The sequence below is a fragment of the Rhodnius prolixus genome, unplaced genomic scaffold (assembly GCF_049639745.1).
Source record: "Rhodnius prolixus isolate KJV_2025 unplaced genomic scaffold, Rpr scaffold_41, whole genome shotgun sequence".
NCBI lineage: Eukaryota > Metazoa > Arthropoda > Insecta > Hemiptera > Reduviidae > Rhodnius > Rhodnius prolixus.
The window spans coordinates 286,750-303,273 of record NW_027411630.1 but is presented as its reverse complement, the minus strand read 5'-3'; the positions used below and the strand labels follow the sequence as shown (position 1 = coordinate 303,273).

Genomic DNA, 16,524 nt, shown 5'->3' with positions numbered 1-16,524 from the left:
AAGAGGTTCATCAGATACGTAAGGAGGACATAACTTGTTTATAAAATCTTCGGTCCATTCGGTATTGCTTATAGGGGGTCTATTTGCAATCTTTCTATTTTTTAAACATTTAAATGCGCGCCACATCTCCTTTATATTTGTATTTTTATTAATACCCTCACAATACTGACGCCAACAAACTCTTTTACTTTCTTTAATTATCTTTTTTGCCATTGCTGCGGCTCTTTGATAAGAGAGGAAATTGTAATAATTGGAATTTCTTTTATATAATAAATAAGCGGCATTCCTATTTTCAACAGCTATTTTGCATTTGTCATTCCACCAATGTTTGTTGAAATTTGAATTTTTGATAGTTTTAATTTTAGGTATAGAAATATCACTAGCCTTATTTATATTTTCTATAAACAGATCGTAATCAAGGGAAGAAGATGAGGCTAATTGTTCGGTTGTATAGATACTCATGAGTTCACCATATTTCTCCCAATTAGCTTTATTTATGTTCCATTTCCGGCCAGAAAAAACTTGAACCTGATTTTTATAAGAAACATTAGATTCTATAATTATCGGAAGGTGATTTGAGCCAAGAGTATCATTCGTAATATTCCAATCGAATATAGTAGACAGTTCTGGGCACACAAAAGTTAAATCGATGGCTGATAAATTAACTTGATTAGTGGAATTAACAACAGTAGGTGAACCGTCATTTAATAAAATAAGCCCACACCTATCGATAGCATCTACTAGGGAAGAACCTTTGGAATTCGTCTGAGAACACCCGAAGAACTGGTGGTGACAGTTGAAATCGCCAGCAATTATACAAGGTTTTGGTATTTTATTAAATAGTTTCTCCCAGTTACGAGAAGAAATGTTATTTTTAGGATTATTATAAATAGAGGTAATAGAAATTTGTTTGTTTTCAAAGGGAATCGTAATGCATACAGACATAACTTTATCTATTTCAATGATATTGAGAACTTTGTACGGTATGTTGTTGCTAATAAGAATAGCCACACCTGCCTTACCGTCGCTTCTGTCTTTTCGAATCACATTATAACCTTTAAAATGAATATATTTATTTGGGAGAAACCAAGTTTCTGAGAGAATAGCAATATTAATATTATTCTGGGCTAGACATATTTCTAAGCTGCCTTTATTACTGACAGCCGATCTAGCATTCCATTGTAAGAGTTTCAGAGGTTTATTGAAATTCATTCAAATAAACCGAAATGTTCTACTCTTACTTTTATCTCTTTTAATATATCATTTTTATTACTAGAGTCAACATTTTTTAGGCTGGTAACAATTTCAAATAGAGCTTCACAAAACTTATTTACATCGACTGTTAATTTTTGAGAGGGTTTACCTCGGATATTTTCGTAATTCGGGGGGTAGGGGTTTTTAGTGATGGGCTGACTTTTATACCAGTCTGGACTATAGCTGGCTAGGATTTTTTTATATTTTTCAGATGTATTATCTTTGTCAGGAGGAGAGTTAGGGCGTAACCTTTTGGGAGGAACCCTGTTAGTAGTATGAAGTAGAGGAAAAACTGATTTATGATTAATCGTTGGCACCTGATTAACTAAAGCTCCTCTAAAACTATTGCTATTTAGTTTTTCTCTAGCTTCAGTGAAAGACAGATTTTCTTCGGTCATTAACGACCTAATTGATTGTTGTTTGCTGAATTCAGGACATTTACTTTTTGACAGAGCTGAGTGTTCGCCATTGCAATGTACACATTTTACCGGAGTGTCGGCACTGCAGTCTTTACTAAGATGTTGTTGCCCGCACTTACTACATCTTACTGAGCTGTTACATTTCTCACTTTTATGTCCATAGCGAAGACATTTAAAACATTGGTTAATTTTTTGAATATAAGGCTCTACCGGGCATCTGACATAGTGCAAAGTGACGTAATCAGGCAAGGTCTGGCCTCTAAAAGTGAGCAAAACAGTCTGAGTAGGAACAAATTTAGTTTGGCCCGCTTCAACAACTTTTCGAGAAAAACGTCTCGCTTTAATCACCATGACAGGTTCATAAGACGACGACTGAACATCCTTAGCTATATCTTCATCCGACAATTCATGGAAAACTCCCCGAATAATACCTTGTCTTTGTAATATGAAAGTAGGGGCATAAGTTACCAAATTTTTTTCTTTTAATAGCTGTGAACCTATTAAACAATTAGCACTTTCTCTATTTATTAATTCTACTTTTATCCTATTTCGCCCTATTTTTTTAACACTGCTGATAAATTTTTTAATTTCTGGATGACTGTTATATATCAGTTTGCCCAGGGCCATGGGATGGAGCCGGCCTATACCGTTCCCATTTCCGGTACCCTCAATGAAAACCACATACGGACCTTTATCAATGGTTTCATATTGAAACTGAGGATATACTTTTTCCTTGATTTCATCTGTAACATCTGATTTTCCTATTACTTCCATGTTTATATCTGTCGTATTTTGGTCACCTGAGTGAGTAAATTCCATAACTTCAGTGCTCATATTTTCTTCCTGTGTACTACATTGTCCTAAATCATTCTTATCAGGTGGAACATTTCGCATATCCCCTTGGGAATCCCCCATAATGGTCCAATAATCAAAGCCCACTTAAATAAAATTATACTCGTTAAATGAACAAAAAATGATGCACAAAATATGTACAGAAAAATTGAGAAAAATAAGAAAAACTGAAAGCAGAATATGTACAAAAAAAGGAAAAATTCAATTAGAAAATAGAAAATAATAAAAAATAAATGTACTCCCTGTAGTTATATAGAAATATATACAAAATTGTAGTTGCAATAGACACGAACTTTGTACACTACTTCACTGTACGAAAGCTCACACACAACTGTCTTGGATTGGACTTAATTAAAACTGTCCGGTAGGACAGTTGTGTAAGGGTTGATCGTCAAAAACTGCATAAAAAAGAGTAACGTTGAAAAAATATTAGATTATTTAGGTTTGCCTATTTAAAAACTGATTGTAATTAATTATGAATAAGACTGATTTTTGTTATAAATCCAATTGAAAAAGTGATTTAGGTGATTTAAGTGATTTATTTAGATTTAAAAGTGATTTTGAATGCATACCTTATGTCGTTTCATGAATATATTTGTATGTCAATTACTGGTCCCACCCCATGTCAAACACTGGTTCCTCCGAAAATTCGGTATGTCAATTACTGGGTCATTGACATACTTACAAATAAAATCATTTTTGGTTGACATAAAGATCGAATTTACTGCTTTTAAAATATTAATAAAATAAAATACATCCTACTGGAGCGGTACAATTTTACAACCTACACCTGGAGCCAAAATAACGGAAGTTATTCTATCTTAAATTCGAATTTTTTCTTAAGCAGTCAATTACTGGTCCCTTCACCCTATATATATTTTTTTTAATACCAATAACGAGTGATTTTAGTGTAAGGTTATGGATAACCTAATGTAACCTCCCCCTCCCCCTCCAACCCTCCTACAAGAATATTTCTCGATTAAAGGAATTTGATTAAAAAAAAAAATTTTAACACAAAATACGACATCTTATCACAGGTTATGGATAACAAGGATTAAAATATATTACACTTATTAAGACTTGGAAATATTTTTTATCACATTTTAATGTTATTTTTAAATTTAAGACTTGATTAGGGTTGTGATTTAACATGAGAATATTTTTATCATTAGGAGGATAATCTTGACACTTTTAGCACAATAAACACTTGGAATATGTTCGTAATATTTTTTTTTTTTTTTTTAATACCAATAACGAGTGATTTTAGTGTAAGGTTATGGATTACCAAATGTAACCTCACCCATCCCCATTAGAATGTGTTTTTGGCGCTTTTAATGTCACCTAAAATAGCATCTTAAAGGTTATAATATAATATATAAAATTCTCGTGTCACGGTGTTCGAACTTGAACTCCTCCGAAACGGCTCGATCGATTTTTGTGATCCTTAGCGTGATTGTCGGCCAGGGTGGAGAATCGGCCAACATCTATTTTTCATCCCCCTAAATGTTAAGGGTAGTCCACCCCTAAATTTTTTTTTTATTTTTTAGGCAAAATTTTTTGTTTTTATTATTTTATGACACATCATACAAAAATACATACAACCCTAAATTCAATTTGATCTCCCGCCCTCACCGTTCGACTACTGATCACCTAACAATCGATCAGTTATCCCCGCCATTTAAGTATTTTAACTTCATTTATTTATATGTTCTATGTACAGTCAGCAATGCCAAAAAAACGCAAAGGGGCTAATTTGAGTCGTCGAACGATCAATTCTAGAGCCCGGCTAGATGAAAGAGTACAAAGATCAAGCGAACAAATTCAAAAAGTCAATGCCGATGCGAGTAGGAGAATGTCGCAGTTACGTGAATTACGATCACAAGAGGCACGAGATGAACGAAATCAACAAAGACAACTAGAACGAAGAGAAACTCGCAGATTCATAGTCGATGGACGTAGAGGAATTGACCAACAACGCCAACAAGTTCATCGAGCATTTACGTCAAATTTATTTCTTCGACTAGCGTTCCAGTACGAGCCGGATGTTGAATATTATAATCATTCTAAAGTGGTTATTGGTACTTTGGAAAAGGAATGCCCGCGTTGCCATGCACTTAAATTTAAAAATGAGCCAGTTGGGATGTGTTGCTCATCAGGAAAAATACAACTAACCGAAATTGAAACACCACCTGAACCATTGCACGGTTTACTTATCGGTACAGATCCAGATTCTAGCCTGTTCCTGAAGTCAATTCGCACATTCAATTCATGTTTCCAAATGACATCATTTGGAGCAACAGAAATAGTTAACAATACTGCTGCAAACGGTCAACAATTTAATTCCACGTTCAAAATCAAAGGCCAAGTTTATCACAAAGTGGGCTCATTGCTGCCAATGCCAAACGAACCTCATAAATTTTTACAAATATACTTTATGGGTGGCGAGGATTCCGAACGTGCACTCGCTAATCGCGTGGATGCACGTTGCGACTACCATAATCTTAATTCACCTTTTGCCAGGCGTATCGTCAGCGAGCTGGACGCTCTGTTAAATGAGCACAATGAATTATTAAAATTCTTCAAATCACACATGCCCAAGCTACAAAGTGACAATCACGCTATTGTCATCAATCCTGATAGAACACCAGCTGGAGAGCATGTACGTAGATTCAACGCACCTGTTGTTGACGACGTTGCTGGAATCATGGTTGGCGACCGTACAGCTACGCGACAAATCGTGATTCGAAGAAGAAATAATGATCTTCAGTTCATCAGTGATACCCATCGTTCATATGACGCTCTCCAATATCCACTAATTTTCTGGAAGGGACAAGATGGATATTGCGTAAACATTAAACAACGAGATCCCGTAACAGGTAATTCTTTCATTATTAAGAACACACCTATTTTATTATTAAAGAATAAATTTTCAATTAATTTAAATATATATTATTACAGGAGCTGAAACAAATAAGAACGTTAGCTCGAAGGATTTTTATTCATATCGTTTGATGATTAGACGTGGTCGAGATAACATCATTTTACGATGTCGTGAGCTTTGCCAACAATTTATGGTCGACATGTATGCGAAGATAGAGAGTGAACGGCTACGATACTTGCGATATAATCAACAGAAGCTGCGTGCGGAAGAATATATTCTCTTGCGAGATGCTATTGCGAACAACGCTGACACTGCCGAAATCGGTAACTCTGTTATCTTACCATCATCGTACGTAGGTAGTCCACGTCACATGCAAGAATACATTCAGGATGCTATGACATTCGTGCGTGAATATGGACGACCGTGTCTTTTCATTACTTTTACATGTAATCCAAAATGGCAGGAAATTATATCATTGCTATTGCCAGGACAAAACGCAATACATCGTCATGACATTACAGCACGTGTGTTTAAACAAAAATTAAAGTCTTTAATCAGCTTCATTACCAAATTGCATGTATTTGGCCCCACACGTTGTTGGATGTATTCAGTTGAGTGGCAAAAGCGTGGATTACCTCATGCACACATTTTAATTTGGTTCGTCGACAAAATACGTGCTGAAGACATCGATAGTTTGATTTCTGCAGAGATTCCAGATCCGTCTACTGATCAATTACTGTTTGATATTGTTACAACAAACATGATTCATGGTCCATGCGGACGTCTGAATCGTTCATCACCTTGCATGGTAGATGGAAAATGTACAAAGCGTTTTCCTAAAGATTTCACTAACGATACGGTCACACATGTTGACGGATATCCAATATATCGTCGAAGAAGTACCGAAAATGGCGGACAATCTTTCATTAAAACTACCAACAACGGAGACATCGACATTGACAATCGTTGGGTGGTACCATATTCTCCTCTGCTGAGCAAAACCTTTAATGCTCATATAAATGTTGAGTCATGCAGTTCGGTGAAGAGTATCAAATATATTTGCAAGTATGTGAATAAAGGAAGTGATATGGCTGTATTTCGGATTGAAAATAATAATGTTCATTCTCCTCCGTTGAATCAAAATGATGAAATCACGAATTACCAAATTGGCCGGTATATCAGTTCCAATGAAGCTGTCTGGCGTATTTTCGGTTTCCCAATTCATGAACGGGATCCAGCAGTTATCCATTTAGCTGTCCATCTTGAAAACGGCCAGCGCGTATATTTCACGAACGACACAGCGCTTGATCATGCTATAAATCCACCGAAAACTACGCTCACCGAATTTTTTGAATTGTGCAATCGTGCGGATGCTTTTGGTGCCTTCGCACAAACACTGCTCTATTCTGAAGTTCCGCGGTATTTTACATGGGCTCAATCGAAAAAATGGATACCCCGCAAGCAAGGGATACCTGTTGATGCGTGCCCCGGTTTATTCAAATCAAATAGTTTGGGTCGTGTATATACCGTCAATCCAAGGCAGACTGAGTGCTTTTATCTGCGACTATTGTTGGTTAATGTCACCGGACCATTGTCATTTCAAGATATACGGAAGGTAGATGGACAACAGTATCCTACGCATAAAGATGCATGCCTTGCTCTAGGCTTGCTAGAAGACGACAATCATTGGGACAGCATGCTTGCTGAAGCAGCATTAAACTGCACAGGAACACAAATTCGTCTACTATTTGCTATAGTACTGGCTACATGTTTCCCGGCCCGAGCACAAATGTTGTGGGATAATCACAAAGATTCAATGACTGATGATATATTGTATCGACATCGTACAAGGTGCAACGATCTAACAATATCTTCAGCGTCACTTGTGCCCATATGGCCACTCCGAAAATTTTGAAACCACTTATAAACTGTCCTAATCGAAGGTGCAGAGTCACCATAATGTTTATCAAGCTTCTCTTTAGTCTCCTCAGGCGTTTTGCCTTTCATAAAGTAGTGTTTAATCAACACACGAAATTCTTTTTCGTCCATTTTTTGAAAATCACTCGACTTCCTCGATTCAAACGAATGCCAAACACAAAGAAATAGACCGATCTGGCTAAAACATGGTGTGCGTTCTTCCAAGAGATGCTACTAACTAAACATAACCTCGATACGCGCCAGTGGTGCTATCTCTCTGACTTTGCACGGACTTTTCAAACGACCCTCGTACTTACCAATAACGAGTGATTTTAGTGTAAGGTTATGGATAACCTAATGTAACCACCTCCAGTATAATTATATACGTTTTTGGTGTTTTAAGGTCACCCAATAGCATCTTAAAAATTATGGAATTTGATTAAAGGAGTTTGATTAAATTTTAACCAAAAAATACGACATCTTATCACTGGTTATTGGATAACAAAGATTATAATATGTTACACTTATTAAGACTTGGAAATATTTTTTAACACACCCATTTTAATGTTATTATTATTACTTAGAAAATATGCTCATTAGAGGAAAAATATTAACTTTGTATGGGAAAAAATGAAAGCATCCTGAGTGGTTAAAAAACATACTTGTAGAGATAATAATATGTTCGTAATAATATTTTTATTTATTTATTTTATTTTATTTTTTTTTAATATACGAGGGTCGTTTGACAAGTCCGTGCAAAAATAAAAACTACTTAATTTTTGGGGTAAACCTTTTTTATTTTTCAACATAGTCTCCTTTTAGGCTTATACACTTCGTCCAACGCTGCTCTAGTTTGTTGATCCCTTCCGAATAATAAAATTTGTCCGTCTGAAAAATAGCCATTCGTTTCTGCAATCACCTCCTCGTTTGAATAAAATCTTTTTCTCCCCAGCCATTTCCTTCATATTGGGGAACAAATAGTAGTCCGAGGGAGCCAAGTCTGGAGAATAGGGGGGATGTGAAACGAGTTGGAACCCTATTTCTATTAATTTTGCGACCTCAACTGCTGAGGTGTGAGCTGGTGCGTTGTCGTGATGGAAAAGGACTTTTTTGTTGGCCAATCGTGGGCGTTTTTCATGCAGCTCGGTTTTCAAACGGTCCAATAACGATGAATAATATGCACCTGTAATAGTTTTCCCTTTTCCAGATAGTCGATGAGGATTATTCCTTGCGAATCCCAAAAGACAGTCGCCATAATCTTTCCGGCCGAAGGAACGGTCTTCGCCTTTTTTTGGCGCAGATTCCCCCTTGGTAACCCATTGTTTAGATTGTTCTGTGGTCTCAGGAGTGTAGTGATGTATCCATGTTTCATCCACAGTGACGAAATGACGCTTAAAGTCCTGCGGATTCTTCTGGAACAGCTGCAAACCGTCCTTACACGATTTCCTTTTTGGTCAAGCGTGAGCAATCGCGGCACCCATCTTGCGGATAGCTTTGTCATGTCCAAATGTTGATGCAAAACATTATGTACCCGTTCATTCGAGATGCCCACAGCACTAGCAATCTCACGCACCTTCACTCTTCTGTCGTCCATCACCATATCATGGATTTTATCAATGATTTCTGGAGTAGTAACCTCAACAGGGCGTCCAGAACGTTCAGAGTCACTTGTGCCCATATGGCCACTCCGAAAATTTTGAAACCACTTATAAACTGTCCTAATCGAAGGTGCAGAGTCACCATAATGTTTATCAAGCTTCTCTTTAGTCTCCTCAGGCGTTTTGCCTTTCATAAAGTAGTGTTTAATCAACACACGAAATTCTTTTTCGTCCATTCTTGAAAATCACTCGACTTCCTCGATTCAAACGAATGCCAAACACAAAGAAATAGACCGATCTGGCTAAAACTTGGTGTGTGTTCTTCCAAGAGATGCTACTAACTAAACATAACCTCGATACGCGCCAGTGGTGCTATCTCTCTGACTTTGCACGGACTTTTCAAACGACACTCGTATATATATGTTTTTGGTGCTTTTAAGGTCACCCAATAGCATCTTATACATTATGGAATGCGATTAAAGGAGTTTGATTAAATTTTAACCAAAAATACGACATCTTATCACTGGTTTTTGGATAACAAAGATTAATATATATTACACTTATTAAGACTTGGAAATATTTAGAGGAAAAATATTAACTTTGTTTGGGAAAAAATGGAAGCATCCTGAGGGATTAAAAACATACTTGTAGAGATAAGAATATGTTTGTAATAATATTTTTATTTTATTTATTAATTTTATTTTTAATATACTTACCAATAACGAGCGATTTTAGTGTAAGGTTATGGATAACCTAATGTAACCTACTCCAGTATAAATATATACGTTTTTGGTGCTTTTAAGGTCACCCAGTAGCATCTTAAACATTATAGAATGCGATCAAAGGAGATTGATTAAATTTTAACCAAAAATACGACATCTTATCACTGGTTATTGGATAACAAAGATTAATATATATACACTTATTAAGACTTGGAAATATTTAGAGGAAAAATATTAACTTTGTATGGGAAAAAATGGAAGCATCCTGAAAGATTAAAAACATACTTGTAGAGATAAGAATATGTTTGTAATAATATTTTTATTTTATTTATTAATTTTTTTTTTTTAATATACTTACCAATAACGAGCGATTTTAGTGTAAGGTTATGGATAACCTAATGTAACCTACTCCAGTATAAATATATACGTTTTTGGTGCTTTTAAGGTCACCCAGTAGCATCTTAAACATTATAGAATGCGATTAAAGGAGATTGATTAAAGAATATGTTCGTAATAATATTTTTATTTTATTTATTAATTTTTTTTTTTTAATATACTTACCAATAATGAGTGATTTTAGTGTAAGGTTATGGATAACCTAATGTAACTTCCTCCATTATAATTATATATGTTTTTGGTACTTTTAAGGTCACCCAATAGCATCTTAAACATTATGGAATTCGATTAAAGGAGTTTGATTAAATTTTAACCAAAAAATACGACATCTTATCACTGGTTATTGATAACACTTACCAATAACGAGTGATTTTAGTGTAAGGTTATGGATAACCTAATGTAACCTCCTCCAGTATAATTATATATATGTTTTTGGTGTTTTTAAGGTCACCCAATAGCATCTTAAACATTATGGAATGCGATTAAAGGAGTTTGATTAAATTTTAACCAAAAAAATACGACATCTTATCACTTGTTATTGATAACAAGGATTATAATATATTACAATTATTAAGACGGGAATATTTTTTATCACACACATTTTAATGTTATTATTACTTAGGAAAAATATGCTCATTAGAGGATAAATATTAGCTTTGTATGGGAAAAAATGGAAGCATCCTGAGGGATTAAAAACATACTTGTAGAAATACGTATAAACATAAAAATACATAAAGATAGTAAGTTTTGTGTATTCAGTATTAAGTAAATAAGTATATTATTATTATTTACTATATTAAGTATGGGAAAATAAAAACATCCTAAGGGGTTAAAAACATACATGTAGAAATACATAAAAACATAAAAATGCATAAAGATTGTAAGTCTTGTGTATTGAGTATTAAGTAAATAAGTATATTATTATTACTTACTATATTAAGTATGGGAAAATGGAAACATACGGAGGGGTTAAAAACATACTTGTAAAACTTTATGTAATCCATGTTTTTTTTTTTTTTAACCCAGCATGTTCCCATCTAGCATACTTAATACTCCATACACACACACACACACACACACACACACACACACACACACACACACACACACACAAACACACATATTTTTAAGTTTAGTATATGAAGTCTTAAGTTTCGAGTTTTGTGTGTGTGTGTGAATTTATGTGTAAATTAATAAATAAAATAAAAATATTATACCAACATATTCTTATCTCTACAAGTATGTTTTTAATCCCTCAGGATGCTTCCATTTTTACCCATACAAAGTTAATATTTATCATCTAAATATTTCCAATTCTTAATAAGTGTAATATATTTTAATCTTTGTTGTACAATAACCAGTGATAAGATTTCGTATTTTTGGTTAAAATTTAATCAAACTCCTTTATTCGCATTCCATCATGTTTAAGATGCTATTGGGTGACCTTAAAAGCACCAAAAACGTATATATAATTATACTGGAGGAGGTTACATTAGGTTATCCATAACCTTACACTAAAATCACTTGTTATTGGTAAGTATATTAAAAAAAAAATTAATAAATAAAATAAAAATATTATTACGAACATATTCTTATCTCTATAAGTATGTTTTTAATCCCTCAGGTTGCTTCCATTTTTTCCCATACAAAGCTAATAATTATCCTCTAATGAGCATATTTTTCCTAAGTAATAATAACATTAAAATGTGTGTAATAAAAAATATTTCCAAGTCTTAATAATTGTAATATATTATAATCCTTGTTATCAATAACCAGTGATAAGATGTCATATTTTTTTTGTTAAAATTTAATCAAACTCCTTTAATCGCATTCCATAATGTTTAAGATGCTATTGGGTGACCTTAAAAGCACCAAAAACATATATATAATTACACTGGAGGAGGTTACATTAGGTTATCAATAACCTTACACTAAAATCACTCGTTATTGGTAAGTATGTTAAAAAAAAACATTAATAAATAAAATAAAAATATTATTACGGACATATTCTTTAATCAAACTTCTTTAATCGCATTCCATAATGTTTAAGATGCTATTGGGTGACCTTAAAAGCACCAAAAACGTATATAATTATACTGGAGGAGGTTACATTAGGAGGTTACATTAGGTTACATTAGATTACATTAGGAGGTTACATTAGGTTATCCATAACCTTACACTAAAATCGCTCGTTATTGGTAAGTATATTAAAAAAAAAAATTAATAAATAAAATAAAAATATTATTACGAACATATTCTTATCTCTACAAGTATGTTTTTAATCCCTCAGGATGCTTCCATTTTTTCCCATACAAAGCTAATATTTATCCTCTAATGAGCATATTTTTCCTAAGTAATAATAACATTAAAATGTGTGTGATAAAAAATATTTCCAAGTCTTAATAATTGTAATATATTATAATCCTTGTTATCAATAACCAGTGATAAGAAGTCGTATTTTTTTTGTTAAAATTTAATCAAACTCCTTTAATCGCATTCCATAATGTTTAAGATGCTATTGGGTGACCTTAAAAGCACCAAAAACATATATATAATTACACTGGAGGAGGTTACATTAGGTTATCAATAACCTTACACTAAAATCACTCGTTATTGGTAAGTATGTTAAAAAAAAACATTAATAAATAAAATAAAAATATTATTACGGACATATTCTTTAATCAAACTTCTTTAATCGCATTCCATAATGTTTAAGATGCTATTGGGTGACCTTAAAAGCACCAAAAACGTATATAATTATACTGGAGGAGGTTACATTAGGAGGTTACATTAGGTTACATTAGATTACATTAGGAGGTTACATTAGGTTATCCATAACCTTACACTAAAATCGCTCGTTATTGGTAAGTATATTAAAAAAAAAAATTAATAAATAAAATAAAAATATTATTACGAACATATTCTTATCTCTACAAGTATGTTTTTAATCCCTCAGGATGCTTCCATTTTTTCCCATACAAAGCTAATATTTATCCTCTAATGAGCATATTTTTCCTAAGTAATAATAACATTAAAATGTGTGTGATAAAAAATATTTCCAAGTCTTAATAATTGTAATATATTATAATCCTTGTTATCAATAACCAGTGATAAGAAGTCGTATTTTTTTTGTTAAAATTTAATCAAACTCCTTTAATCGCATTCCATAATGTTTAAGATGCTATTGGGTGACCTTAAAAGCACCAAAAACATATATATAATTACACTGGAGGAGGTTACATTAGGTTATCAATAACCTTACACTAAAATCACTCGTTATTGGTAAGTATGTTAAAAAAAAACATTAATAAATAAAATAAAAATATTATTACGGACATATTCTTTAATCAAACTTCTTTAATCGCATTCCATAATGTTTAAGATGCTATTGGGTGACCTTAAAAGCACCAAAAACGTATATAATTATACTGGAGGAGGTTACATTAGGAGGTTACATTAGGTTACATTAGATTACATTAGGAGGTTACATTAGGTTATCCATAACCTTACACTAAAATCGCTCGTTATTGGTAAGTATATTAAAAAAAAAAATTAATAAATAAAATAAAAATATTATTACGAACATATTCTTATCTCTACAAGTATGTTTTTAATCCCTCAGGATGCTTCCATTTTTTCCCATACAAAGCTAATATTTATCCTCTAATGAGCATATTTTTCCTAAGTAATAATAACATTAAAATGTGTGTGATAAAAAATATTTCCAAGTCTTAATAATTGTAATATATTATAATCCTTGTTATCAATAACCAGTGATAAGAAGTCGTATTTTTTTTGTTAAAATTTAATCAAACTCCTTTAATCGCATTCCATAATGTTTAAGATGCTATTGGGTGACCTTAAAAGCACCAAAAACATATTTATAATTATACTGGAGGAGGTTACATTAGGTTATCCATAACCTTACACTAAAATCGCTCGTTATTGGTAAGTATATTAAAAAAAAATTAATAAATAAAATAAAAATATTATTACGAACATATTCTTATCTCTACAAGTATGTTTTTAATCCCTCAGGATGCTTCCATTTTTTCCCATACAAAGCTAATATTTATCCTCTAATGAGCATATTTTTCCTAAGTAATAATAACATTAAAATGTGTGTGATAAAAAATATTTCCAAGTCTTAATAATTGTAATATATTATAATCCTTGTTATCAATAACCAGTGATAAGAAGTCGTATTTTTTTTGTTAAAATTTAATCAAACTCCTTTAATCGCATTCCATAATGTTTAAGATGCTATTGGGTGACCTTAAAAGCACCAAAAACATATATATAATTATACTGGAGGAGGTTACATTAGTTTATCCATAACCTTACACTAAAATCGCTCGTTATTGGTAAGTATATTAAAAAAAAATTAATAAATAAAATAAAAATATTATTACCAACATATTGTTATCTCTACGAGTATGTTTTTAATCCCTCCGGATGCTTCCATTTTTTCCCATACAAAGTTAATATTTATCCTCAAAATCTTTCCAAGTCTTAATAAGTGTAATATATTTTAATCTTTGTTATCCAATAAACAGTGATAACATGTCGTATTTTTGGTTAAAATTTAATCAAACTCCTTTAATCGCATTCCATAATGTTTAAAATGCTATTGGGTGACCTTAAAAGCACCAAAAACATATATGTAATTATACTGGTGGAGGTTACATTAGGTTATCCATAACCTTACACTACAGTCACTCGTCATTGGTAAGTATATTAAAAATAAATTAATAAATAAAATAAAAATATTATTACGAACATATTCTTATCTCTACAAGTATGTTTTTAATCCCTCAGGATGCTTCCATTTTTTCCCTTACAAAGTTAATATTTATCCTCTAATGAGCATATTTTTTCTAAGAAATAATAACATTAAAATGTGTGTGATAAAAAATATTTCCAAGTCTTAATAAGAGTAACATATTTCAATCTTTGTTATCCAATAACCAGTGATAAGATGTCGTATTTTTTGGTTAAAATTTAATCAAACTCCTTTAATCAAATTCCATAATGTTTAAGATGCTATTGGGTGACCTCAAAAGCACCAAAAACGTATAAAATTATACTGGAGGAGGTTACATTAGGTTATCCATAACCTTACACTAAAATCACTCGTTATTGGTAAGTATATTAAAGATAAATAAAATAAAATAAATAAATAAATAAAAATTTTTTTTACGAACATATTCTAAGTGTTTATTGTGCTAAAAGTGTCAAGATTATCCTCCTAATGATTAAATATTCTCATGTTGAATCACAACCCTAAACATGTCGTACATATTATTCCTAATATACGGTAAGATGTATATTCCCAATTCTATGTATTATTATAAACTTTAGGATGCTATTGGGTGACATTAAAAGCACCAAACACACATATTATAATGGGGGAGGTTACATTAGGTTATCCATAACTTCTATGTATTATTATAACCTTTAAGATGCTATTTTAGGTGACATTAAAAGCGCCAAAAACACACATATTATAATGGGCGAGGTTACATTAGGTTATCCATAACTTCTATATATTATTATAACCTTTAAGATGCTATTTTAGGTGACATTAAAAGCACCAAAAACACATTCTAATGGGGGGGGAGGTTACATTAGGTAATCCATAACCTTACACTAAAATCACTCGTTATTGTTATTAAAAAAAAAAAAAAAAAAAAAAAAAAAAAAAAATATTACGAACATATTTCAAGTGTTTATTGTGCTAAAAGTGTCAAGATTATCCTCCTAATGATAAAAATATTCTCATGTTAAATCACAACCCTAATCAAGTCTTAAATTTAAAAATAACATTAAAATGTGATTAAAAATATTTCCAAGTTATAATAAGTGTTGAAAAATATTCAAAGGGAAGGGGGTTGGAAAGAGACGCAATTAAAATTAAGGCTGGAAAAGTGGGGGACGCCACCAGTCTTCAGAACACTTTACAAATTCACCATAAACTTTATTCACAATTAACAAGTCTCCGAGGAGATACAGACAAATATATATATTTACAACAGGTGAAATAATAATAAATCTGAACGCCACCAGTAATATGGCTCTAGTAACACTTTGGTGCGGAGTACGCACTACTCTTAATGAATAAGTATTGGTACAACACAATATATATCAGAGGAGACGTGATCGTAATAATTATTGCAATATACAACGGGAAAGTTAATAAGACTGATTAATTGTACACGACAATATATCAGGGAAGGCTTAATCGTAGTAATTACTGTGCAGGGCACAAGATAACAGGGAGGACTTAATCGCAATAATTATTGTACAGGGCACAATATAACAGGGAAGGCTCAATTGCAATAATTATTGTACAGGGCACAATATAACAGGGAAGGCTCAATTGCAATAATTGTTGTACAGGGCACAATATAACAGGGAAGACTTAATTGCAATAATTAATGTACAGGGCACAATATAACAGGGAATTACTTAGACTAATTGTTTGT

General features: G+C 32.4%; 2 protein-coding genes across 2 annotated transcripts; one reads left to right on the top strand and one right to left on the bottom strand.

Annotated features, from left to right (window-relative positions):
- Nucleotides 1–712: 712 nt before the first annotated feature.
- LOC141460005 (uncharacterized) lies at nt 713–3,127 on the bottom strand. Its single transcript, XM_074139602.1, has one exon. It carries the CDS (start codon nt 2,586–2,588, stop codon nt 1,209–1,211), a length of 1,380 nt encoding a protein of 459 aa, XP_073995703.1. The 5' UTR covers nt 2,589–3,127; the 3' UTR covers nt 713–1,208.
- A 1,022-nt stretch (nt 3,128–4,149) lies between these two features.
- Nucleotides 4,150–15,155, top strand: LOC141460000 (uncharacterized). The gene is made up of 3 exons (XM_074139596.1): nt 4,150–5,401; nt 5,484–7,257; nt 15,080–15,155. The coding sequence occupies exons 1-3, from the start codon at nt 4,231–4,233 to the stop codon at nt 15,153–15,155; spliced, it is 3,021 nt and encodes a 1,006-aa protein (XP_073995697.1). The 5' UTR covers nt 4,150–4,230.
- The last annotated feature ends 1,369 nt before the right edge of the window (nt 15,156–16,524 follow it).